This window comes from Odocoileus virginianus, chromosome 23 (assembly GCF_023699985.2).
Source record: "Odocoileus virginianus isolate 20LAN1187 ecotype Illinois chromosome 23, Ovbor_1.2, whole genome shotgun sequence".
NCBI classification, from domain to species: Eukaryota; Metazoa; Chordata; class Mammalia; order Artiodactyla; family Cervidae; genus Odocoileus; species Odocoileus virginianus.
Genome location: NC_069696.1, coordinates 37,250,866 through 37,278,649, shown reverse-complemented (window position 1 = coordinate 37,278,649; position 27,784 = coordinate 37,250,866). Strand labels below are relative to the sequence as shown.

The 27,784-nt window shown below is 38.1% G+C and overlaps 1 protein-coding gene across 3 annotated transcripts in view; it reads right to left on the bottom strand.

Annotated features, from left to right (window-relative positions):
* FGD4 (FYVE, RhoGEF and PH domain containing 4) overlaps nt 1–27,784 on the bottom strand; it is a 238,296-nt gene that overhangs the window by 20,904 nt on the left and 189,608 nt on the right. For all 3 annotated transcript variants that reach the window (XM_020911005.2, XM_070453910.1, XM_070453909.1), the window contains exons 6-14: nt 26,943–27,088; nt 26,357–26,513; nt 17,921–18,059; nt 15,543–15,601; nt 15,070–15,216; nt 5,375–5,547; nt 1,801–1,831; nt 1,369–1,461; nt 931–1,056 (exon numbers count right to left, since the gene is read on the bottom strand). In XM_020911005.2, coding sequence (XP_020766664.2) covers nt 931–1,056; nt 1,369–1,461; nt 1,801–1,831; nt 5,375–5,547; nt 15,070–15,216; nt 15,543–15,601; nt 17,921–18,059; nt 26,357–26,513; nt 26,943–27,088 — 1,071 coding nt within the window. The remainder of the gene's footprint in view (nt 1–930; nt 1,057–1,368; nt 1,462–1,800; nt 1,832–5,374; nt 5,548–15,069; nt 15,217–15,542; nt 15,602–17,920; nt 18,060–26,356; nt 26,514–26,942; nt 27,089–27,784) is intronic.

Genomic DNA, 27,784 nt, shown 5'->3' with positions numbered 1-27,784 from the left:
ATCATTGTTTCTTTGGTAGGCTCTTTTCCTTGCCCAGAGACACTCTTTTTTTCAAATCTCCTGCCCTCTTCTTCCTTCCCCTTTTACTTTTGGATGATGACTCTTCCTCATATTTCAGTGAAAATGTAGAGATTATCAGACCTAAATCCCCTCATTTCCCACCAGAAAATCAAAAACACATCCACAAAAAATAAATAATAAATCAAAGAGCATTAAAAAAAAAAAAACCCACCAAAAAACAAAACCACATCTACATTAGCACTCACCTTTCCCTTCATCCTCTGTTATAATGGAGAGAAGTTCCCTTCTCCCTATCAAAAGCCTGAACTTCTACTTAAGCTATAGGTTTCATCTCTTAATTTCTCAAAGCTCTTGACTCCTTTGGTTCTTATTTATCTATTTCTTAGATTGCTCATTATGCTTCAGCTGCATGACCTTTTGATAGTCTCAAGAATAGATCAAGTTTTTTCCTACCAAAGGGCTTTTGATATACAACTCTTACTGCCTGAATGTACTTCCTGCCGTTCTTTTTTATGGTTAGCTCACGTTTTAGGCATCAGCTTAAATATCAACCCCTCAGATAGGTCTTCATTTTTCTAAGTAAAATTGCTTCCAAATCTTGTTTCATTACTATTATTCTCCATTTTAACTTCTTGATTTCTTATTGCATTTATAGTCAGTTGAAATTCTTGTCTGTTTACTTGACTGATCTATTTTTCCCATTAAAATGTAAGCTCTGTGAAACTGGCTATCACTTTGCTTACCAGTTTTCCCCCTGGACCCAACACAATCTTTTGCATAAAGTTATCACCAAAATAAGTTTACCAACTAAGTGATTTATTGAATGATTTCTTTTTATTTTCCAAGATAATGATTTTATAACCCTTAAATACTGATTAGCAACCTCAATGACCAAGAAATCTCACGTACATGTCCACATGCTCGACAATGATGCCTTCTTCTTGTCAGGGCATTAAAAGACTCCTTGCATTTCATACACATGGTAACTTCATTATCTCGGATCCATTTTGGAGCTCTTTTCCCTAGCTCAGCAGTCTAAAAAGGAAAGAGATTCAATTTTAATGGCAAAAACTGTCATTTCCATCCATCCATTCATTTATTTTAAGAAACATTTTAACAACATTGTTCATACCATGTCCTGAAACTCAGGATGCAAAAGAAAACAAAGGTTCAAAGAAGTTTAAGCAGCATGAAAAGGCACTCTATTTTAGTTAAATAAGAAATGAAATTCTGTCCAAACAGCCAGTTTTGGTGTTGGAAAGGGAAAAAAAGTGGATAACAAAATGACTAGACAGATCTTTTGCAACTGTAGAAAGAAAAGAACTCAAATGAATTAATTCAACTTACAGAAACCTCTGAGTGAATCTCATTATCCTTGGCAATTGCATTTCTGAAAGTTTCATGCCTCTGATGGAAAGCATCAATAGTCTCTTGAAGTGCCTAAAATACATATGAAATTCAAATATATATTAAAGTATCACATGCAAATTAATTAAACAAAAAAATACTTTATTAAACAAATACCTAAGATATAAATCACCTTAAAAATTAAATGACCTTATTCTGATAACTACAATATGTGCATAATACAACAATATATGCACATCTGGGTATGCATACAGTTGTTGTTTACTTGCTAAACCATGTCTGATTCTTTCTATGACCTGATGGACTACAGCCTGCCAGCCTCCTCTGTCTGTGCGATTCTCAGGCAAGAATACTGGAGCAGACATACAGAGGTTACCATAAAACAAAAATGAAAACAGAAATCAGGTTTACCTTGATCCATTCTTCTTTGTCTTGCTCAGAACTAAAACATGAACAACAAAAAATTAAAGTGAAAAAAAGAGAGCATTAATGAGCTATACCTGGTGCATAAAACTATGTTTTTATGTTATTCCAACTTTATGAAAAATTTGGGGATGTCCAAGAAGGAGTTATAATAAAAATAAAACAGAATCTCTGGCAACTGAACAAATGAATTTATAAACATAGTTTTAGACTATCCATTTATTTCGGTACATACAATTTTTGACAGAGAGAGTTAAGCTGGGCTTCTACTGGTTTAACAACCATCAACTAGTTGTATATATTAGGTATCTGTAGACCTAGCATTATACTAGATATAGGCTTAGTCTTCCAATTCACTTTTATGAAAACACATGAGGCTTTGAAAGGCTACTAGTCACAACCCATCTTAGGAAAGATTGTAATTATCCTTGAGAACATAAATTGTCTTTGTAAGGGGGAGCTATTTAACATTTCCTTTGATAAGCAATTTAATTTTATTTTGCTAGGAGGCTTCAGGCAACACCATGCCTAATTCATTATAGATAAAGCACAACAAAGATTTAAATGCCTGTGGGAAGGAGATTTCACAGATTAATGAACACCAGTATTTAATAATTTTCTGGTGGGGAAATAATTTCCCATTTATCTCCAACTTGAGGGATTGTGAAGAATGGGCTCTATTTGTTTGTGTGTATTTGGTAGGCTAGGGCTAAGTTTGAGTCCCAGTCTCAGCCTGAATGTCACATGCCTCAGTCCCATAGCTATCACATATGTGAGAGTCTGGCAGGAGGCTTGCTCCTGTAACACGATCAATCTTTCTCACAAATTTATTACTGAGTATCTATCATGATATGCCAGGAATGCTGCTGGAATCTGTGCCTGTCAAATGTTAAAGAATCTGCTTATTTTTCACATGGGGATCCTTGAACCAAGAACCTTGGTTGGGGCTGGGGCTTCAATCTTAGCCCTCAAAAAAGATTTCTCCTAATGCTATGCACACTCCCACAAAATCAGCTCTGTTGCTCTGGAAGCATAGTCATCTGCTAGCTGCTTTTAACTTTTTAAATGCAAAGTAACTTGACAAGTCTTCAATGTTTTTTGTTTTACTTTCTCAATCATGACAGATTTTTTTACTCCTTTGTTTATTCATTACTCTATTTTTATAACCATTTGGCAATAGAAAACAATTGATAAAAACTACATAATTTTGATTTAAAAACTTATATTCTTTTGAATGTGGAAGGGGAAGCATAGTGTAAGAGGTCAGTCTTGAGGCTGACTTATTTAGTAAGAAAAGCAGTACTTTGTTCCCCGTATTTGCTTCAGAAGTGAATTCTCATTAAATACCATCAAATATATACCCAAATTGAGGTTCCATTTAATCCCTCTGACTTTCTGAGAATTTCAATGTGCGTCTGTACTCTTGAGAGAGTCATTATGGACCAGAAGATAAATAATCACATTTCATTCAGATCTTCAAGTCACCAAATGATAATAAATACAACTAATGCAATGAGATTAGGCTGCTGCTGCTAAGTCGCTTCAGTCATATCCGACTCTGTGCAACCCCAGAGATGGCAGCCCACCAGGCTCCCCCATCCCTGGGATTCTCCAGGCAAGAACACTGGAGTGGGTTGTCATTTCCTTCTCCAACGCATGAAAGTGCAAAGTGAAAGTGAAGTTGATCAGTTGTGTCCGACTCTTTGTGACCCCCTGGACTGCAGCCTACCAGGCTCCTCCATCCATGGGATTTTCCAGGCAAGAGTACTGGAGTGGGTTGCCATTGCCTTCTCTGAATGAGATTATGGAAATAAGAAATTTAAGGAAAAATGAATGTGTTTTCAATACTAATTGTAATGTATCCTATAGTACATGTTGCAACTCTGCAAAATGATAAACTGCCTCTACTTAAGAAAAAAATTTCATGGATCAGCCCCATCCTGAAGGGAAAAATAGCCCAACCTGCTAATGGAGGGGCTGGAGTTCCTCACTATTCAGGAAAGCCTGACAATCTCTTGTCTGCTGTTCAGACACATCTCTTAGGTCTGCAGATTTGAAACTGTGCTCAAATGCAGAGCTAGCAACACCTTCATTTATCAGTAATGAAGACTTCTATGATGATCTGAAATATTGATGAGTCTTCCCTGGCACCAGGGTCACTCAGTAAGTCGACCACTGAATAAGGAATTCAGTCAAGAGCTTCCACACACAGCAACATACATTGCTCTCTTAGGTTTGACAGCGGGGTCCAAATCTCACCATGACAAAGTAGGAAAACTGTAACATTTAAGGCCAAGTACTTCACCACTTTAACTCATGCTTGAAATTCCACCTTCTAATCCTCAGAGAACCCTCCTGGAAGCTCCCTAAGCAAAACAGGTTCATTAAATATTTTCTGTGGAAAATCAAAGAACTGGCGAGGTATTTCTTCAAACTTTCCTAGTCTGCCACACATTCCATGTCTGTATTCACCATTCCCTTGCTCCCTGGGCACAAATTCATACTAAAATAATTTATTCTCTTTTGAAAATATGAAGTTTAAGCTAGTACAGAATTGTGTGTGCTAAGTCACTTCAGCTGTATGTGACTCTTTGCAACCCTATCGACTGTAGCCTGGCAGGCGCCTTACTTATTAGTAGTGCTTATTAGCGCAAATATCCTGGAAGAGCTCACGTGGGCAGCCAGAACCACATAGAAAGGAACACAAGGGTTCTCTGATTCTCCACAGGCTCTAAGGTATCAGAACTATTAGAGCTGGGATTAGTAGTTAACCTTCTGATCTGTACAGAACTTCTGGCAAATCTCAATTTTCATCATGCTTGGTCTTTATAGGATAAAAGGATGATAGTTTCTGACAGCATTCTGTTTTCTAGAGGTTCACACATGAGGTGGCTGTTATCTATTACAGGTGGTTCTCAGGTTTTTTTTTCCTTCCCAAACATGGTGATGCTAGAGGGATGGATGCTAGACCTCTAGCTCTTTTCTCCTACTCAATAAAGCATATAAGAAGAGCCACCCCTTCCAGAAGTCCCGGTTGCTAGAGGCTACTAGAGCCCCAAATGGCCCCCTTCATGTATCCTCAATTGTGGCAGGAGAATTATCTTTTCCAAAATGCCTCCTCCAGTCATTCTCTAGACCAAAGTGTCATTAAGTCCTACAGATGCAGAGTCTCTGAAGGACAGATTGCTAGAGCTTCAACGTTTATCATGAAATAATAAACATCAGTAAACATTTGTGAACCAAAAGGAAAGATGGAAGGGAAAATGGTTAGGAGAGAAATTTTTCCTCCAAGACTTGAAACTTCAGCTTGAATGCATAACTTCATTCTTGTAAATGCATCTTGTAAATCTAAACAGCCAAATTAATTTATTGAATGTTTACTGTCTGAAAAACCACTATTCCAGGCACCAGGAATCAAAAAGGAAGACAATTTCGGACTTTCAAGAGCTTATATCTTTCCATTTATGTTCAACCAAGCTTGGGAAAAGGCCTCAGAATTGTTGTATCCTATGATTTAACCTGATGCTTTTGGAAAGTTGTGAGAGAGGAATGGTTCTCTTACCTGGCTTGCAGTTCCAGTGTTCTCTCTTTCCCAGATACCTGGAAAGTGTGTGGATATTCTTCATTGTGAGTCTCTACAATTTTCATTCCATCGATGCCTACCCTGGTTCGAACAGTGAACTTAGAGCCCACCAAGCTGAATTTTGGCACACAGTATAACAACATGTTGTTGAACTGCAAGAAAGAGGAATACACGTTAAAAAACGGGAAAGCAAGGCAGGGGAAAGTGACCAACATTGAAAGTAGCCCAAGACAAAAATTCCAGGGAATATCATGCTTTATCTGTGAAAAAATTATTTCTGTACTATAGAGCTTTTATGCCTATATCAAAATGATTATATTATAAAAAAATTTGTAACATGTATTTTCCTTTGTTGGTTCATAAATATCTTGCTAATATTTAAGTAAAGAAATCATTTTATACTAGTAAGAAAATCAGTTAAAGAAATTAGGTTCAATAACAATTTATTAAGGATATACCAGAAACTGAAGTTCTCAACCATATAAGTTGAAGCCCTTAGACAATAACATTTCTAATTGTTGTATCTCAGGCAACAAATCTATAATAGCTGTTAAAGGAAAACAGCAATATATAGCAATTATTTTTACCAATGTGCTTAATTTTAAGTTTATTATACAGAGTGAAGTAAGTCAGAAAGAGAAAGATAAATATTATTATTCTAACACATATATATGGAATCTAGAAAAATGATACTGAAGAATTTATTTACAGGGCAGCAATGGAGAAACAGACATAGAGAATAGACTTACGGACATGGGAAGAGGGAAGAGGGTGAGATGTACAGAAAGAGTAACATGGAAACTTACATTGTCATATGTAAAACAGACAACCAACAGGAATTTGCTGTATGGCTCAGAAAACTCAAAAAAGGGCTCTGTATCATCTAGTATCATCCCACTAGAGCGGTGGGGTGGGGAGGGAGATGGGAAGGAGGTTCAAAAGGGAGGGGATATGTATATACCTATGGCTGATTCATGTTGAGGTCTGGCAGAAAACAACAAAAGTCTGTAAAGCAATTATCCCTCAATTAAAACAGAAAAGTCATCTATTTTAGTAAAAAGTCTTTATTTAAAATGAAGAATTTATTTTGAAACTGAATCAAATTACTACTTCATTTCTAGTCAACAATGAACAGGCCCTGCTAATCACTACCAAGCAATGATTTGGGGAGGGCATTTAATTAACTTTTAAATATATTAAATCATGCAAAAGGATGAAAGTCTAAGTATCTGGATTAACTTGTAAGCAGATTACTAAAGAGGGTCCATAATTTTCTTCCTACTTCATATTTATTCTAACATTGTTTCTAGGATTAAATATATTTTTTATAAGACAAAAGCAACTGAGCACTGAACCTCTTATGTAACCTCTCATTCCTCAGGATCATTATCTGTAAAAGTCACAAGTTGCTGAGAGGATTAAATGAGTAATAATGTCCTGTTCTGCCAAGTCTTCTGTTTAGCTCCAAACATCAAAGAAATGTTGATGGATATTTAAAACATGTCAACATGTTTATGTGACAATGTCCACTGTACTCATTTCGAAAGCAAATTTTTTTTACCAGTTGTTCCTCATACATTATTTTTAACTTCCTATGACCGGTGTCATAAATTTCATTTCCATACTGGATAATGCAGAAATAAAAGGTCACTGAATACATTTTTATCAGATATACTTAAGTACAACACTTCAAATTCACATTTCTAGAAGGGAATATAATCCATCTTTATCATTAATTGCCCACTATATTCTAAGTATGGCAATCACAGCCTCCTTGTAGTACACAGAATCTGGAGACCTGAAACTACTCTTAAAGGTTATCATCATCAGTGCAGCTTGATTAAGGCAACACCTTGCTTGCTAACTGTTCATGTTAGTATTTCTTTCTCTCTCCTATCAAGGCCTTCTCAGAAGGAGGTTTCGCTACATCTGAACAGTGCGGTGGGGCTACAAAGCAGCAACCAAGATGGAGAGGACCCACACTTTCAAGACAGCAACAACAATCAAATTTTTCTACAAACTGAGTGACAAATGTAATGTTATGGAATGAAATTTCTGAGTTATGAGATACACACACTCAAATTTGCTGTATAAAGTTCGACAAAGTCTTATCCTCTTATAGAAACACAAGCCCATGAATATGGAAGTTCTGAGCATTTGCTTTTGGCAGTTATGCTCACAAAACATGACAGACTGTCTTACAATGATGTGCTTCTCTTTCCCTTTCATGCTTTCAGGATTATATTTTCCCTATTCTTCCTCTGTGGGACTTCACATTCTAAATTGTCAATACTATATATTAATCTTATATAAACTCAGGTTACAACATACCTAATAAATACCCTTCTTCTTCTACTTAGAGGTGCAGGTGCACCTGTTGCCTCTGTGAAATCTTGCTCCTATGGCAAAAGCCACCATCACCTTCTCTGGGTTTTTGCTAGGACTAAAAGAGGAAGTTACAACAACTGTAGGACCAAGTAGATTGACTTTCCCTTTCAGTGAAAGAGATCCTTTTTATTCCATGCCCATAGCTCAGAAGTAGTTACTGACAAAGCACTCTCTGGCTGGCAAGCTCTAGAAGAGCTGCTGCTGCTGCTGCTGTCGCTTCAGTCGTATCCGACTCTGTGCGACCCCATAGACGGCAGCCCGCCAGGCTCCCCCGTCCCTGGGATTCTCCAGGCAAGAATGCTGGAGTGGGTTGCCATTTCCTTCTCCAATCTAGAAGAGCTAGACTCTGTCAAAACCTAGAAGAAAATCTCAACTTTATTAGAAGAGCAGGGGGGCTTTCACCTACTTAATCTCCAGTGTTCCTTCATTCTTTCAATTCTCTTAAAATATATTATCTGACTGAAACAATTCAATTTTATGTCCCACTCATGACACTTCACTAAAGTTTGCTTTAGAAGGTAAAAATATACTGTTGGAGAAAATTTCCAGTGCCTGGTCTATATTCAAAGTTTTAAATTAGTCAAGAGAAAAATATATGTACATATATACACATATGTATGTATGTGTATATATATATATATATATTATACAGTATATATATATATAATAACTTGGTCAAAAGCTACAAGGAAATAAGGACTAGAACTCCAAAGAGCCAAGAATAAGTAAAATCTCTTATTCTATGGGAGAATTTAGTGTGTTTTTTTTAACTTTCAGATGTCAGATGTGATTGTATACTTACTCAACAGAGTGCCCTTTTCATTAACATGAAAAGAATAATGTGGAGGCAACAAAACAATGAAAACACATGATGATCATTTGAAAGCCGAAATCAAATTTTAAATATAAATTTGGCTTTTCAGATTTACGAATGTAACATCTTCAGAATAATAAATAGAAAACTAGCCCTCATTTTATGTCTAGAGAGAAAGGAAAATAAAAAGGTACTTCTGAAGTTTCTGCATATAAGAAAAGTAAGATACTCCATGGGAATAAACGTGTGCTGCAGAGAAGAGAGATTCTATGACAAGTGCAGTACTAGAGGGGGAGGACTGAAAGAATGAACATCATAGAAAATGCTTCTAAGATGGTCTTCAAAAGATGGATAAGGCTTTCCTAAAATTTCTACTGTAGGACTTCATTCTCCTGAAAGGAGAATGATATGTTTGATAACTTATAATAACTGGAACAAGATAGGTACTTTCAGGTACTTTCCTCAAAGTCACTACTGCTGTATCCCCTCAAGGCCCTTTGCCATCTGTTCTCCGAACAGCTTGGAGTTTCAGCTTCAGCATCAGTTCTTCCAATGAACACCCAGGACTGATTGCCTTTAGGATGGACTGGTTGGATCTCCTTGCAGTCCAAGGGACTCTCAAGAGTCTTCACCAACACCACAGTTCAAAAGCATCAATTCTTCTGTGCTCAGCTTTCTTCACAGTCCAACTCTCACATCCATACATGACCAGTGGAAAAACCATAGCCTTGACTAGATGGACCTCTGTTCGCAAAGTAATGTCTCTGCTTTTTAATATGCTGTCTAGGTTGGTCATAACTTTCCCTCCAAGGAGTAAGCGTCTTTTAATTTAATGGCTGCAATCACCATCTGCAGTGATTTTGGAGCCCAGAAAAATAAAGTCAGCCACTGTTTTCACTGTTTCCCCATCTATCTGCCATGAAGTGATGCCCCCTCTCAGGACTACTTAGTTCTGAGACAGAGAGGGACTCACGTGCAAGTATAAATCTAACAGGTGCAGAGTCCACACCCCAGCCACCTTCCCCACTGAGTTTTCATACTCTGGGCCAGTGTTCCCCTTCTCCAAGAACCCTAAGGCTAGGTACCAGGCGACGGTCCCTGTGCCTCACAGCCTAATGAAATGATTAAACCAGTAAATTCTAAGCATGTTTTCCCTGTTTTGCCTATTCCTTCTTGCAGAAACCAAACTAAAAGTTCTTGCCCACATGTTCTGCTTGCTCCCTCTGCCTTCTGACCAACCCTGGTGCTTTTTCACGAAGCCCTTGGTGTGGCATTCTCCCACCTTTTGGGATCTGTGATTATAACTATCTTTTCAATGGCAATCATCTCTTGATGTGTTGGCTTCACCATATCTGAGTAACAAAACCTATATTTCTAAGTAAATAGATCTCCGAACCCTAATAAAACATTACAAGTCCCTGATTTACATTTAGGTCTCTATAAAACCTCTGAAAGGTGAAGTTCTTCTTTTGAGCCCAAATGAAGATTTTTTTATAGGTAATTTGGAAACTATCTATAAAAATTATAAGTTATAAGATATAATTCAAAAAATGCTTTTAAAATGTTTAATTCATGGATTTTATATAGTTGTTAATTGTGTAACCATCACTACTAATTTCAGAACATTTCATAACTCTAAACAGAAATCCTGTGCCTATTTCCTCTCCCCACCAGCCCAAGGCTACCACTACTTACTTCCTATAAGTAGTAAGTAATATTCTAGACATTTTATATAAATGAAATCATATCATACAGTGTGGCCTTTTTGTAAGTGGCTTTGTTCACTTACACGATGTTTCAAAGTTTATCCACATAGCATATGTTAGTATTTTATTACTTTTTACTGCCATATAATATTCCAGTGAATAGGTATACCAAATTGTTTATCTACTCATCAGTTGATGAACATTTAGGTTGTTTCCACTTTGGGGCTATAATAAATAATTTTGCTAAGAACATTCATGTACAAATTTTGTGTGGACATGTTTTCAATTTTCTTGAGTTTTATAAACTTGAACTAGAAATGTTCGATCACCTGGTGACCAAATGTTCTTTTTTAAAAATGAGAGATATCATGAACACCCTCTGCATGACAGTTAGTTCCTATAAATTTGTCTTTGAAGGGAAGCTGCAATCAGACAACAGAATCCTCTAGTCCATACAACTCATACTAAGGCTGGTGATATGACTGCCATGCAGCAGAAAAGTCAGACATGAATAACATCCTGAGAATGTGTCATGTGACAGTTACAGGGCAGCCTCTTTATCAATGTCACTCTGCTTCTTTGCCTATAATAACAATAATAGAAATAGCTAAAATTCACTGAGCTATTATTCAATTATTCAAGGTTAGCTTATTATTAACATTGTTAGCTGTTATGATTATTATTGATCATTAGATATAGAAAGGGACTGGAAATAATAAAGACTAAAAATAAAGACCTGGATGCCCCAAGAAGAGCTCTTATTTTCAGTAAGTCCTAGTTCAGTTCAAAACTGTTGCTCAGTTGTGTGACTCACTGCGAACCCATGGACTACTGCATGGGTAGTACTACATTCCTATCCATCACCAACTACCAGAGCTTGCTGAAACTCATGTACATCAAGTCAGTGATGCCATCCAACCATCTCATCTTCTGTCATCCCCTTCTCCTCTTGCCTTCAATCTTTCCCAGCATCAGGGTTTTTCCAATGAGTCAGTTCTTCCCATGAGGTGGCCAAAGAATTGGAGCTTCAGCTTTAGCATCGTCCTTCCAATGATATTCAGGAATGATTTCCTGTAGAAGTGACTGGTTTGATCACCTTAAGTCCAAGGGACTCTCAAGAGTCTTGTCCAACACCACATTTGAAAAGCATCAATTCTTTGGTGCTCAGCTTTATGGTCCAACTCTCACATCCATACATGACTACTGGAAAAACCATAGCTTTGACTAGATGGATCTTTGTTGGCAAAGTATTAATATGCTGTCTAGGTGGGTCATAGCTTTTCTTCCAAAGGGCAAGTGTCTTTTAATTTCATGGCTGCAGTCACCATCTGCAGAGATTTTGGAGCCCAGAAAAATGAAGTCTGTTACTGTTTCCTCACTTTTTTGCTATGAAGTGATGGGACTGGATGCCATGATCTTCATTTTTTTAATGCTGAGTTTTAAGCCAGCCTTTTCACTTTCCTCTTTCACCTTCATCAAGAGCTTTTTCAGTTCCTCTTTGCTTTCTGCCACAAGCATGGTGTCATCTGCATATCTGAGATGACAGATATTTCTCCTAGTAATCTCAATTCCAGCTTGTGCTGCATCCAGCCCAGCATTTTGTAATGATGCACTATCCATGTAAGTTAAATAAGCAGGGTGACAATGTAAGCAGCCTTCATGTACTCCTTTCCAAACTTGGAACCAGTATGTTTTCCATGCCAGGTTCTAACTGTTGCTTCTTGACCTATACACAGATTTCTCAGGAGGGAGGTAAGGTGGTCTGTTATTCCCATCTATTGAAGAATTTTCCAAAGTTCATTGTGATCCACAGAGTCAAAGGCTTTAGCTTAGTCAATGAAGCAGAAGTAGATGTTTTTCTGGGATTTTCTTGCTTTTTCTATGATCCAACAGATGTTGGCAATTTGATCTCCGGTTCCTCTGCCTTTTCTAAATCCAGCTTGAACATCTGCAAGTTCTTGGTTCATGTACTGTTGAAGCTTAGCTTGGAGAATTTTGAGCATTACTTTGCTAGCATATGAGATGAGTGCAACTGTGCGATAGTTTGAATACTCTTTGACATTTCCTTTTTTGGGATTGGAATGAAAACTGGCCTTTTCCAGTCCTGTGCCACTGCTGAGTTTTACAAATTCAGTGGCATATGGAGGACAGCACTTTCACAGCATCATCTTTTAGGATATGAAATAGCTCAGCTGGAATTCCATCACCTCCACTAGCTTTGTTCATAGTGATGCTTTCTAAGGCCCACTTGAACTCACACTCCAAGATGTCTGGCTCTAGGTGAGTGATCACACAATCATGGTTATCTGGGTCACTAAGAACCGTTTCCTATAGTTCTGTGTATTCTTATCACCCCTTCTTAATATCTTATATTTCTGTTAGATCCATACCATTTCTGTCTTTTATTGTGCCCATCTCTGTATGAAGATGCTTCCCTAACAGTTCAATAGGTAAAGAATCCACCTGCAATGCAGGAGACTCCAGTTAGATTCCTGGGTGGGGAAGACCCGCTGGAGAAGGGATAGGCTACCCACTCCAGTATTCTGGCCTGGAGAATTCCATGGACTGTATAGTCCATAGGGTTGCAAAGAGTTGGACACAACAGAGTGGTTTTCACTTTCACTTTGTGTGAAATGTTCCCCTGTTAACTCTAATATTCCTGAGTCAAATATTCTAAGTCAGAGTTGCATCACTCATCTCCACTAGCTCTATTTGCAGTGATGTGTTTTAAGGCTCAGTGGACTTCCCCAGTCTAGGATGTCTGACTCTAGGTGAGTGATCACACCATTGTGGTTATCTGGGTCATGAAGATCTTTTTTGTATAGTTCTCCTGTGTATTCTTGCCATCTCTTCTTAATATCTTCTGCTTCTGTTAGATCCATACTGCTTCTGTCCTTGATTATGCCCATCATTGCATGAAACGTTCTGTTATATCTCTAAATTACTTGAAGAGGTCTCTAGTCTTTCCCATTCTATTATTTTCCTCTATTTCTTTGCCTTGATCACCGAGGAAGGCTTTCTTATCTCTTCTTGCTTTTCTTTGAAACTCTGCATTCAAATGGGTATATCTTTCCTTTTCTCCTTTGCCTTTACCTTCTCTTCTTTTCTCAGCTATTTGTAAGGCCTCCTCAGACAAACATTTTGCTTTTTTGCAAAATCAGTGATGGTTTTAATCACTGCCTCCTATACAATGTTATGAACCTCTGTCCATCATTCTTCAGGCACTCTGTCTATCACATCTAATTCCTTGAAACTATTTGTCACTTCCACTGTATAATCATAAGGGATTTGATTTAGCTCATACCTAAATGGTCTAGTGGCTTTCCCTACTTTCTTCAGTTTCAGTCTGAATTTTGCAATAAGGAATTCATGATCTCAGCCACAGACAGCTCCTGGTCCTGTGTTTGCTGACTGTATAGAGTTTCTCCATATTCGGCTGCAAAGAATATAATCAATCTGATTTCGGTGTTGGCCATCTGGTGATATCCATGTGTAGAGTCTTCTCTTATGTTGTTGGAAGAGGGTGTTTTGTATGACCAGTGTGTTCTCTTGACAAAACTGTTAGCCTTTGCTCTACTTCTTTTTGTACTCCAAGGCCAAACTTGCCTGTTACTCCAGATATCTAACTACCTGCTTTTGCATTCCAGTCCCCTATGATGAAAAGGACATCTTTTTTTGATACTAGTTCTAGAAGGTATTGAAGGTCTTCATAGAACTGTTCAACTTCAACTTCTTTGGCATTAGTGGTTGAGGCATAGACTTGGATTACTGTGATACTGAATGGTTTGCCTTGGAAATGAACAGAAATCATTCTGTCATTTTTGAGATTGCATCCAAGTACTGCATTTCAGACTCTTTGGTTGACTATGAGGGCTACTCCATTTCTTCCCCCCAGTAACAGATATAATGGTCATCTGAACTAAATTCACCCATTCTGGTCCATTTTAATTCTCTGATTCCTAAAATGTCCTGCCTTGTCCTGTTTGACCACTTCCCATTTACCTTGATTCATGGACCTAACATTCCAGGTTCCTATGCAATATTGCTCTTTCCAGCATCAGACTTTACTTCCATCACCAGTCACATCCACAGGTGGGTGTTGTTTCTTTGGCTCCCTCTCTTCATTCTTTCTGGAGTTATTTATCCACTGTTCTCCAGTAGCATATTGGGCACTTACTAACCTGGGGAGTTCATCTTTCAGTGTCATATCTTTTTGCCTTTTCATACTGTTCATGAGGTTCTTAAGGCAGGAATACTGAAGTGGTTTGCCATTCCCTTCTCCAGGTAGTTCTAGACCAACTGTCATTTCCATGAAGTTGAGAGAGGGACAGGGAGTGACTACAGTGAAAAAGAACTATGTGGCAAACTCATGTACTTTTACACAGACATTTGAAGCACAAGTTTTGCAAATTTGTCTATATATTTCTTTAAACAAGAATAATTAAAATAGTGATCCCCATGTATACTGATGCCTATGATCTTCAAGAAAAGGTTAAATTTATCTTTACTATGTGTTACTGAAATAAATTACTCATGATAAGTACACTGAAAAATTACAGAAAAATACTTGAAAAACAGATTTATGTCCTTCAAAGAACAAGTTTCAGTTACTACAGACCTTTCCTGATGTGGAATTCAGACAGTATTGACTAAATCAGATAAGAAATAATTGCTTGGGTGAGCAAGCAAGCACCCTATTTTTTCAAGATACATAAAACAGTGTTATGAGGTATTCTTACGTGACTTCCTCATACTACAAAACTCACTAGGAAAAGGTAGCGCTCTTGTGCTGATGTGTTCCGAGCAGCTAGTTTGAGGATCTGTCCGTCTTTTATTAATTCATTTGAAGGATTTACAATGTCTTCTTCTTCTCCCAACATTTCATAAATCTCTAAGAGTTTCTTTAGGTTTTCCTAGGAAATTAAAACAAAACACAGAAAGATCAAATATAAGGAGGTTTCACCTAAATGCCTTTAATCAATGACTGCAGCTAAAATATACACAATTCAGAAAGGATTGGAACTAAGCATAAACTTAAGTATAAAGATCAGTTAAGAGCAAATTAAAACCTGGGAGAAGAGGGAAGAGCATAATCCCAGATAGTCCTAAACATTTTATAAAAAATATTTTTTGTTCACTTGTATCAATTCATTTTGGCCCAAAACTGTAGATAATATTAGATTACATTATTAACAATTATCTAACTAAAAGATTCCCATTTCTTCTAAAAACTACTTACCATTTTTCTTATTGCACTATTAGAATGGCTTGCTGCTGTAGATATAATTTCAAGTGATTCTAAATAGGAAAAAAGAAAAGTAAAGTATATTGTCCTTACTATATTACTAGATAGCTGAGTAATACATAGTTTAATAAGGAATCTGAGAGCAAAGACACACAGTAAAAGCAAGGGCAATTTCCATTTATAAACTGGATACTTCCAAAGTTCATTTGTAAGCAGATGATTTGGAATTTGAAAGGTATTTACTCACAAAAAGTCATATATAGAGACTAGGGAGAAGGCAAAGGCAACCCACTCCAGTATTCTTGCCTGCCCCATGGATGGAGGAGCCTGGTAGGCTGCAGTCCATGGGCTCGCTAAGAATCGGACACGACGGAGCGACTTCACTTTCACTTTTCACTTTCATGCATTGGAGAAGGAAATGGCAACCCACTCCAGTGTTCTTGCCTGGAGAATCCCAGGGACAGGGGAGCCTGGTGGGCTGCCGTCTATGGGGTAGCACTGAGTCAAACAAGACTGAAGCGACTTAGCAGCAGCAGCAGCATAGTGACTAGACTCACAGGTACATTCAATTCATTAGGAATCTTCAAAATAGCAAACATGGTGAAATAGCAATCAGTTTTCTCTGGGAAAACACATTCACAGTTCTAATCTAGGTGAGATAGAACTGTCTGATGCCAATGTCGATGGAAGGTTTTGTTGCTAGGGCAGGTGGTAGTGAGAGATGGGAATGGGGAAGGTAGGATCTTTGATATGGGCAAGGTAGGAGCTTCAGGACTACTGGTGAAGAGAGGTTGAAGGTGGAAGCTGAGGCTTCCTGCTGAGTTAACCTGAGGGATGCTCTCAATCCTCCATTATGTCCTGCTCTCCTCCTTTCTTTTCTATCTTATGAATATTGGTTGGGTTAATTCTGGTATCACAACCACCTCATCATTCTGAAGCAACTTTTCTGTCTTCTTTGTTCTACTGCTGAACAAAATGCACTTTTGCTGCTTTCCCCTCTACTTTTAGGTTTCTAAAAGTATTTTTGTGTTTCGTTAGAATGTTAGTATAAGTAGTAATGGGAAATCAAAGAGTAATAAAATACCCTATTATGTTGCCAACTTTCTCATTTTGGAAAGCGGGGAGGTGGAGTGGGGACCACCAGCCCCTACCCTTCTCACCACACAGTTTTTTTTCCTATTTTAAAAATTTTATTTATTTAATTATTTTTTGGCTGCCCTGGGTGTTTTGTGTGTAGGCTTTCTCTAGTCCAGCAATCAGGGGCTACTCTTTGTTGTGGTGTATGGGTTTCTCACTTCTGTGGCATCTCTTGTTGTGGAACATAAGCTCTACGGTGCATGGGCTTTAAGTAGTTGTGGCTCACAGCCTCCACAGTTGTGATGCATAGCCTTAGTTGCTCTGCAGCATGTGGAATCCTCCCAGAAAAGAGATTAAAAACTGTATCCCCTGCATTGGCAGGTGAATTCTTAACTACTGGACCATCAGATAATCCCGACTTTCTCACTTTTGATGTAAGTACCTCAACAGAAGTCAAAGTCTTTGAATACAGATGAAAAGGAATTTTTATTTATATCTTAGAGAACTATCCTGATTTGGGCAACTCAGTACATTCCATATAGGATCCAAGGTAGATGGAGACAAGTTAAGATGGGCTGGGGCTACTGCCCAAGAGACTAGTCTGAGAAGTAGCAATAGCAATCTAACTTCCAATCCTACCACTAGTTCTGCTGGTTTTAGTAGCAGTTGTAGTACATGTTGATTACCAACCCAAGTTAAATTTTCATTCTACACAGTTAATTGATTTTTTCAAAAGTACACAAGAAAACAAATATCTTATTGAAACACTTAGGTCCTAAAAAGTCTTTTATTATGACCTAATGAAAAAAAAAGATAATGAGTAGAACATGAATTAAGTTTTCTTAGGGAAAATGCTAACTGACACTAAACAGCATTATTCTCTCTTCTATCTTAGTAAAAGGTAGATAGAAATCACTTTGCTTAGGCTATTTTTAAATAGTAAATGTCATCTTAGTTTTCTTGGTATATATCTACCCCCCTAATTAACCAGCAGCACTAGTAATTCCGAATGGTTTTATTCTTCCTGTGAGAAGGTAATTGTGTATTGCTATTCCAGATGTCTCTAAGACTACAGTTTTATATTTCAGAGTTAATCACTAATGTGAAACCAGCATGAGAAATGTGATTTGCATTGCGCTAAGCCTATGATTTGGGCTAAAAAGTGCTTGCCTAATTGAGGTGTTGATAACAATTTCCAGTGAGGTTATTTTCTGGCACCAATATTTTACAAAGTGGCTTCTACTTCACTTTGAAATCACAAGGCTACTTGGCACATAATGGAAGGGGGGATTTACTTTTAGCATCATTCCAGTCCGGAGAATCAGGGGGCAATTTCCTTAGGTAGTCCTTAAGGAGCATCTCGTACCGGGGAATGCGCTGAACGGGTTCCAGCATGTGATGCTGCAAAGTCAAGCTCCCACAGATCTTCTGTTTCTGTAATGAGAAAGGTTTTTAAAGAAAGATTTAAAAATTAGGTTAGCCAGTCTAAAAACTCAAGGTAAAACAGAACTTTCACGAAGGGCAGCGTTTCTTTACAAAGTGTGGCCTGCCTGACACCTGCCTTAGATACATTCTTGGGATGCTGTTAAAAATGGAAATCCTAAACCCCACTCCAAACTATGAAACCACAGTTTTGAGGCCACAGCCTGGGCATATGTATTTAAGAACATCCCCAATTTTTTCCATTAAATTCTGAGGACCACCAATCTACTCAGAAAAAAAAAAAATCAAGCAGAATTTTAAGCAAGAAAATTCCAGATTGACAGCATCTACTTTCACTGGTCATTACAAGAAACCCTTGTTTCACTTGTCAGGTCACACTATCAAATCATAACTCCAGAGATTTTCAAAAGAAGCATCTATTTAAAGAGATTCACTAAGTAACTATATTAAATGACTATGGATTCAGCAGAAACTATCCCATAATAAGGCTACTATAAATGTCATTTCCTTTGAACTGAAAAGACTCCACATGGAGAAGGGTGACAAGATAATAAAATTTTAATTTTTCATTATGTCATGGCATTCTTTTCCATTAGAAACCAAACTCTGAATAGATTTCCTTTGCTCTGGCAAAATTGAGTCTATAGAACATGCTTTCAGTAAGCAATTAATGTGGAAGGGGAGAAAAAAGATTACTTGAAAAATAAGATGTGTTCCTCTTCACATTAAACAAAGCAGAAACCCCTTAATATATTTACTGATGACCATGACCAGGGCACTGCAGGATAAAAAATGTGTCAATATTAAGATAAGACATGATATTTTCATTCAAAGCAAACAAGAAACTAAAATGTAATCTGGTGTAATAATGTCAAGCTGGGTTTAGATTTACTTTATCTAATGCAGGTTTTCAGGCACAGGAGTGATATCATTAGATATGACATCTGTTAAGATTAATCTATTGTAAGGTGGCTTTGGGAACATGTAGGGAAACTAGTTTGAAAGTTACTGTAGACCAAGAAAAAAGTAAAAACAGCCTGAAATTAGCATGGAAGCTGAGAGTGAATGGCTCTCCTTAATAACCTGTAAGATAATTATTATAAGTTTAGTTATCCCATTTGACTTTCTCCAGCAAGTCTAGGGGACACACACACATATATGTGTACACACATATATCTCCAGGAAAGTATTACTGATCCCCAAATTTTATGTGAGGAAACTGGTCCAGAAAAGTTAGGGGAGTTTTCTAAGGTCAAGTGACTATAAGTGGCAGACTAGAATCTTAACTAGCTTAGCTGATTCTCAATCTACCACTCCTTTCACAACTCCATACTTTCCTTATAATGAGGAGAAGATAGATATTGCTGATTCAGAGTTTTAATACTTGATGAAACAATAATAATAGTCATTATCACCATCACCATATTGAGCACTTACATGCAACAAGCTCCATGTTAAGTCCCTTGAATATATTGTTTAATGAACACATACAGAGAATGAGGAAAAATGATAAAGCAAAGATAAAGTCCCATGATCAAATTCTGGTGAATAAAAGAATATTGGTGCTATGTAATAAATCAAATCACATAATCACAAAGGTCACTAAGTATAAATGTTATGTGGAAAAAATGTTTGAAAGCTAAAGACGGGAATTGAACATGTTGACTTTGTATTGATGACAAGATGCTCATATAGAATTGTGAAGCCAGCACTCAGAATTTTGTAACTAGAGTATAGGCATGAAGGACTAAATTAGAAATAATGACCATTTAGGCAGATAGTGATTTAACTGCAGAGTACGTTATGCAAAATGCCAGGCTGGATGAAGCACAAATTGGAATCAAGATTTCCAGGAGAAACATCAATCACCTCAGATATGCAGACAACCTCACCTTTATGGCAGAAAACAAGGAGGAACTAAAGAGACTCTCGATTAAAGTGAAAGAAGACAGTGAAAAGGCTGGCTTAAAATTCAAAACTCAAAAAATTAAGATCATGGCATCTGGTCTCATCACTTCATGGCAAATAGATGAGGAAACAGCGGAAACAGTGACAGACTTAATCTTCTTTGGGCTCCAAAATCTCTGCAGATGGTGACTGCAATCATGAAATTAAAAGACGTCTGCTCCTTAGAAGAAAAGCTATGACCAACCTACACAGCATATTAAAAAGCTGAGACATTACTTTGCCGACAAAGGTTCATCCGTCTACTCAAAGCTACGGTTTTTCCAGTAGTCATGCATGGATGTGAGAGTTGGACCATAAGGAAAGCTGAGCACGAAAGAATTGATGCTTTTGACCTATGGTGTTGGAGAAGAGTCTTGAGAGTCCCTTGAACTGCAAGGAGATCCAACCAGTCAATCCTAAAGAAACTCAACCCAGAATATTCATTGGAAGGACTGATGCTGAAGCTGAACCTCCAATACTTTGGCCACCTGATGGGAAGAACTGACTCAATGGAAAAGACCCTGATGCTTGGGAAAATTAAAGGCAGGAGGAAAAAGGGATGACAAAGGATGAGATGGTTGGATGGTATTACTTGGACATGAGTTTGAGCAAGCTCCGGGAGTTGGTGATAGACAGGGAAGCCTGGCATGCTGCAGTCCATGGTGTTGCAAAGAGTCAGACACAACTGAGAGAATGAACTGAACTGACCCTATAAGCATCTGTATGACATTATGGTTAAAGGCTTGAGAAGCTATGACGTCACTGAGAGAGTGGAAAGAAAGATTATGCAGGGCAAAAACCCTCATATTCTGCCCACATTTCAATATAAGCAAAAGGAGCTAGTGAAAGGATCAAAGAAAGATCCAGTGTTCAGAGAGATAGGTGACTGCTTAATCATGAGAGAAAAGAGACATTAAAGAAAAGGGCAGGACTTTTGGCTACAACTGAATAATAAGAATGCTGGCAAAATCACCCCTTTAAAAAGCAACTTTAAAGCTGGATAAAACTTAACAACAACAATCATTTCAGTACTTTGGAAACTGACCAAAAGCATGTAACGATCTGAAAATTTTTTGTTTTTGTTTTTTAAACTGCTGAACTTTGGGTAAGAACAGTAAGAATCTGTGGCCTTCTGGCCTGCGTGTGTTAGTCACTCAGTCATGTCCAACTGGTTGCAACCTCATGGACTGTAGACCTCCAGGCTCTTTCATCCATGGAATTTTTCCAGGCAAGAATACTGGAGTGGGTTGCCATTTCTTTCTCCAGGAGATCTTACCAACCCAGGAATCAAACCAGGGTCTCCCATATTGCAGGCAGACTCTTCTGTCTGAGCCACCAGGGAAGCTCTGACCTGAGCTTTTGGGCCTGAGGCTGCACCTACTCCTCCACCAGTTCAGTCAATGTGAAGATTCTGACCGAGGCTTCTGGCCTGAGGCTGCACCTATTCTATCAGCTCAGTCAGTGAAGATTTTCCCAGGGTGGGACAGGCTGTGAGGACTGGCAGTTTCTCTGCTGAAACTGAAGAGGGCTCATTTGATTTAGCGTGATAAACACAGCACACACCCAGCAATACTGTCAGTGAACAGGATGAAAAGGCAAGAAGATAGGACACTGAAAGAGGAACTCCCCAGGTCGGTAGGTGCCCAATACGCTACTGGAGATCAGTGGAGAAATAACTCCAGAAAGAATGAAGAGATGGAGCCAAAGCAAAAACAACACCCAGCGTGGATGTGACTGGTGAAAGAAGCAAAGGCTGATGCTGTAAAGAGCAATACTGCATAGGAACCTGAAATATTAGGTCCATGAATCAAGGTAAATTGGAAGTGGTCAAGCAGGAGATGGCAAGAGTGAACATAACATTGTAGGAATCAGCAAGATGGCAAGAGTGAACATCGACACTTTAGGAATCAGCAAACTAAAATGGACTGGAATGGGTGAATTTAACTCAGATGACCATTACATCTACTACTGTGGGCAAGAATCCCTTAGAAGAAATGGAGTAGCCCTCATAATCAACAAGAGAGTCTGAAATGCAATACTTGGATGCAGTCTCAAAAATGACAGAATGATCTCTGTTTGTTTCCAAGGCAAACCATTCAATATCACAGTAATACAAGTCTATGCCCTGACCACTAATGCTGAAGAAGCTGAAGTTGAACAGTTCTATGAAGACCTATAAGACCTTCTAGAACTAACACCCAAAAAAGATGTCCTTTTCATTACAGGGGACTCGAATACAAAAGTAGGGAATCGAGAGATACCTGGAGTAACAGGCAAATTTGGCCTTGGAGTACAGAATGATGCAGGGCAAAGACTCATAGAGTTCTGCCAAGAGAACGCACTAGCCATAGCAAACACCCTCTTCCAACAACACAAGAGATGAGTCTACACATGGACATCATCACCAAATGGCCAACACCGAAATCAGACTGATTATATTCCTTGCAGCCAAAGATGGAGAAGCTCTATACAGTCAGCAAAAACAAGACTGGGAGCTGACTGTGGCTCAGATCATGAACTCCTTATTGCCAAATTCAAACTTAAATTGAAGAAAGTAGAGAAAACCACTAGACCATTCAGGGATAACCTAAATCAAATCCCTTACGATTATACAGTGGAAGTGAGAAAAAGATTCAAGGGATTAGATCTGATAGACAGTGCCTGGAGAACTATGGACGGAGTTTCATGACACTGTACAGGAGACAGGAATCGAGAGCATCCCCAAGAAGAAGAAATGCAAAAAAGCAAAATGTTGTCTGAGGAGGCCTTACAATTGGCTATCAAAAGAAGAGAAGGGAAAAGCAAAGGAGAAAAGGAAAGATATACCCATTTGAATGCAGAGTTCCAAAGAATAGCAGGAGAGATAAGAAAGCCTTCTTCAGTGATCAATGCAAAGAAATAGAGGAAACCAATAGAATGGGAAAGACTAGCGATCTCTTCAAGAAAATTAGAGATACCAAAGGAACATTTCATACAAAGATGGGCACAATAAAGGAGAGAAATGGTACGGACCTAAGACAAGCAGAAAATATTAAGAAGAGGTGGGAAGAATACACAGAAGAACTGTACAAAAAAGATCTTCATGACCCCAATAATCATGATGGTATGTTCACTCACCTAGAGCCAGGCAACCTGGAATGCGAAGTCAAATGGGCCTTAGGAAGCATCACTATGAACAAAGCTAGTGGAGGTGATGGAATTCAAGTTGAGCTATTTCAAATCCTGAAAGATGATGCTGTGAAAGTGCTGCACTCAATGTGCCAGTATATTTGGAAAACTCAGCAGTGGCCACAGGACTGGAAAAGGTCAGTTTTCATTCCAATCCCAAAGAAAGGAAATGTCAAAGAATGCTCAAACTACCACATAATTGCACTCATCTCACACGCTAGTAAAGTAATGCTCAAAATTCTCCAAGCCAGGCTTCAACAGTACATGAACAATGAACTTCCAGATGTTCAAGCTGGATTTAGAAAAGACAGAGGAACCAGAAATCAGATTGCCAACATCCGCTGGATCATCAAAAAAGCAAGAGAATTCCAGAAAAACATCTATTTTTGCTTTATTGCCTATGTCAAAGCCTTTGACTGTGTGGATCACAATAAAATGTGGAAAATTCTGAAAGAGATGGGAATATCAGACCACCTGACCTGCCTCTTGAGAAATCTGTATGCAGGTCAGGAAGCAACAGTTAGAACTGGACATGGAACAGACTGGTTCCAAGTTTGGAAAGGAGTATGTCAAGGCTGTATATTGTCACCCAGCTTATTTATCTTATATGCAGAGAACATCATGAGAAATGTTGGGCTGGAAGAAGCACAAGCTAGAATCAAGATTGCCAGGAGAAAAATCAGTCACCTCAGATATGCAGATGACACCTAAAGAGCCTCTTGATGAAATTGAAACAGGACAGTGAAAAAGCTGGCTTAAAACTCAACATTCAGAAAACTAAGATCATGGCATCTGGTCCCATCACTTCAGGGCAAATAGATGGTTAAACAGTGACAGACTTTATTTATTTGGGCGGCTCCAAAATCACTGCAGATGATGACTACAGCCATGGAATTAAAAGCTGCTTATTCCTTGGGAGAAAAGCTATGACCAACCTAGACAGCATATTAAAAAGCAGATACATTACTTTGCCAACAAAGTCTGTCTAGTCAAAGCTATGGGTTTTCCAGTAGTCATGTATGGATTGTAAGAGTTGGACTATAAAGAAAGCTGAGCGCTGAAGAATTGATGCTTTCGAACTGTGGTGTTGGAGAAGACTCTTTAGAGTCCCTTGGACTGCAAGGAGATTCAACCAGTCCATCCTAAAGGAGATCAGTCCTGAATTTTCATTGGAAGGAATGATGCTGAAGCTGAAACTCCAATACTTTGGCCACCTCATGTGAAGAGTTGATTCATTGGAAAAGACCCTGATGCTGGGAAAGATTGAGGGCAGGAGGAGAAGGGGACGACAGAGGATGAGATGGTTGGATGCATCACCAACTCAATGGACATGAGTTTGGGTAAACTCTGAGAGTTGGTGATGGACAGGGAAGCCAGGCGTGCTGTAGTCCACGCAGTTGCAAAGAGGCAGACATGACTGAACTGAACTGATTCTGATATTTCATTGTCAGTGTAAAGAAGTGGAACAGATTTTTGCATGTTAATCTTGTATCTTGTTATGTTGCTGAATTTGTTTATCAGTCCTAGTAATTTCTGTGTGGAGTCTTTACAGTTTTCTATATATAGTATCATGTCATATGTTTACAATGACAATTTTACTTCTTCTTCCAATTTGGATAACTTTTTCTGTTTCTTCTCTGATTGCTGTGGCTAAGACTTCCATTATTATGTTGAAGAGAAGTGCTGAGAGTGGGCATCACTGTCTTGTTCCAGATTTTAGCAGGAAGGTTTTCAAGCTTTTCCCTGTTAAGTACTATGCTGGTTGAGGTTTGTCATAACTTTTAAGTTGAGATATGTTCCCTCAAAGGGCTTCCCTATTAGCTCAGTTGGTAAAGAATCTGCCTACAATGAAGGAGACACCGGTTTGATTCCTGGGCTGGGAAGATTTGCTGGAGAAGGGATGGGCTACCCACTCCAGTATTCCTGGCCTTCCCTTGTGGCTCAGCTGGTAAAGAATTCACCTGCAATGAGGGAGATCTGGGTTCGATCCCTGGGTTAGCAAGATCCCCCGGAGAAGGGAAAGGCTACCCATTCCAGTATACTGGCCTGGAGAATCCCATGGACTATATAGCTCATGGGGCCACAAAGAGTCGGACATCCCTGAGCAACTTTCACTTTCACTTCATGTTCCCTCAATACCCATTTTGGTAAGAGTTTGTATCATGAATGGATGTTGCATTTTATCAAATGCTTTTTCTGCATCTATTGAGATTATCATGTGGTTTCTGTTTTTCCTTTTCTTAATATTGTATATCACATTGATTTGTATATAGATACTTTTAATATTCTAACTTCTTTAAGATGTAAAATTATACAAAACAGTAATCATATCACTGTATTAATGGGTTTTAAACACAGGTAAAATATATCCATGTAAGACAAAAGAAGGCAGTCAAGAATACACACCCAAATAATCTTAGATGATCTAAGAAATCCTTTTCAATATTTAAACTTAAGCAAAGAAGTTATCAACAGTCTTGACTAAAGAATCAAATAGAAAGTATTATGGTATTATTAAAATGTATTATTCAGGTTTGATGAAATTTTAAGCCACATATATGAAATGACCAATTCCCCCCTCCCTCAAGTAACGAAACAGAATATAGTTGATCCTTGCATATGGGTTTGTACTGTGCAGGTCCACTTATACACACATTGTTGTTTTTGTCCCCCCCAGTAAATATGTACTACAGTACTACATAATCCATGGTTGGTTGAATCCATGGATGCATAACCATGGATATGAAGGGCTGGCCATAAAACTATACTGGGATTTTCAAACAGTGGGGGATCAGTGATCCTAACCCCTGTGTTGTCCAAGGGTTAGCTGTAATTATGTTTCCAAAATGTCATGGTGTATAGTATTCTTTATATTAATTCCAACATCTCAGCCTCTGAAAGCAAGCAAGAGACACACAGAGCTGGGTGGAAACTTACTTTGTAAATTTATGTGGACCCTGATAAAATCAGAGTCTCCCTGCCTTAAAAATAAGTGGAGAATTTACTGTTCAGTATATAGCATGAGCCCAATAAATATTTTAACTTTGCAGAGATAATTTTTGCATAATTTAGAACAGAATTTGGCTAGGAGCCTCAATCTAAAATTTAGATCTAGAAAACTTTAGGATTTGTACAGAAAAATTAGTAACCTTGAACAAAAGAGTTCTATTTACCTGAATTTCTTCAACTACTGATTTGAACTGGGGAATACGCTCTGTCATGTTTTTAACCAATTCCATTGCGTTATCAAATCCCTTCACATATTCTCCATACATCTTAAGGAATGGTGCCAATTTCTGAAGGATGTCACCAATTCTAGGGGTAGTTTCCCTGTATAAAACATAAAAGCAAGTTATTAAGATTTCTTATAGAATGACTGAATTAAAAGGACTCCAAATGAAGTAATCACTTTCTTTCATTTATCTTTATTAGCTGGAGGCTAATTGAAGTAATCACTTTTTATACACACATCCTGTGCTTTTATCAGATCCATGTTGCTGTGAAACTGACAGAATGAAAAAAGCACTTTTTAAAAAAGTTAGGAATGACACAGTAAACAGAGATGCTATGGAATTCTTGACGTTCCAGATAATCCCTAATACCTTGTTTCCACTAATCAAACTATAGCTTGGAAAGAAGAGCTAAAATGTTTTCAACTAAAGCCAAAAAGTGTACTACAAGGTCTTTCAGCGATCTTTAAGATAAAAATTTTGCATAAATGTTGCCTTAGATATATTATTTGTTATCTACTCCTCTTACCATTCTTGCATTCTTTTCTCCAGCTCTGGCAATAGGAATTTACTATGGAAGGCATTTATTGATGAAATATTAGAAAAGATTTTATTCACCAGCTCTGCTGAAAATGAACCTCGATTTGCTTCTTCCAATAGTTTGCAATAAAATACCTGAATAAGAGAATAAAGCAAATATTACTTCAAATTTACTGGTTAACCATCTAGCACTGTGCTAAGGCACACAGTGGGCTCTTAATAACTTTTTGTTGAATAAATGTAAAAGTTCATGATTCAAGAAATCAATCACTTTTGAAATGTAGAAATGAGCATATGCTTTGATAGAGAAAGACCAGGAATTAGAATTAGGAAACTGATTCTAACCTAGGCTGTGCCTCTATCTACTAATCTTTTCTGTTCCAGAGAAATTTCCAGTCGAGGCTAATGGTGAAACAGGAAGAAAGGGGCTGGGAACAACTTCTGAAAGAATGACAAAGCCCAAGAACACAACATAAACCAATTAGAATCAAATGGGTCCAAGATGACAGACAAGCCAACTTCGACTAGGCTTTGATCCTCAATCAGCAAGCTAAATGACACACTCAGAGGCGCCATGACAGTCCCAAGGCACTATCAAAAGACCAGAGAGTGGGTGGTGGCCCACTTCCTAGAAATTTCCACCCCTTCCCCAAAATAGTTGGAATAATCTTTCCACTCTTTAGCCTATGAAATTACCCAGCCCATAAAAACTGATTATGGCGCATTTTTTGGGCCACAACACTCGCCTTCTGTGATGGCCCACAGTCTTGTCTGTGGAGTGTGTTTCTCTCTGAATAAATCCACTTTTTATCTATCACTTTGTCGCTCACT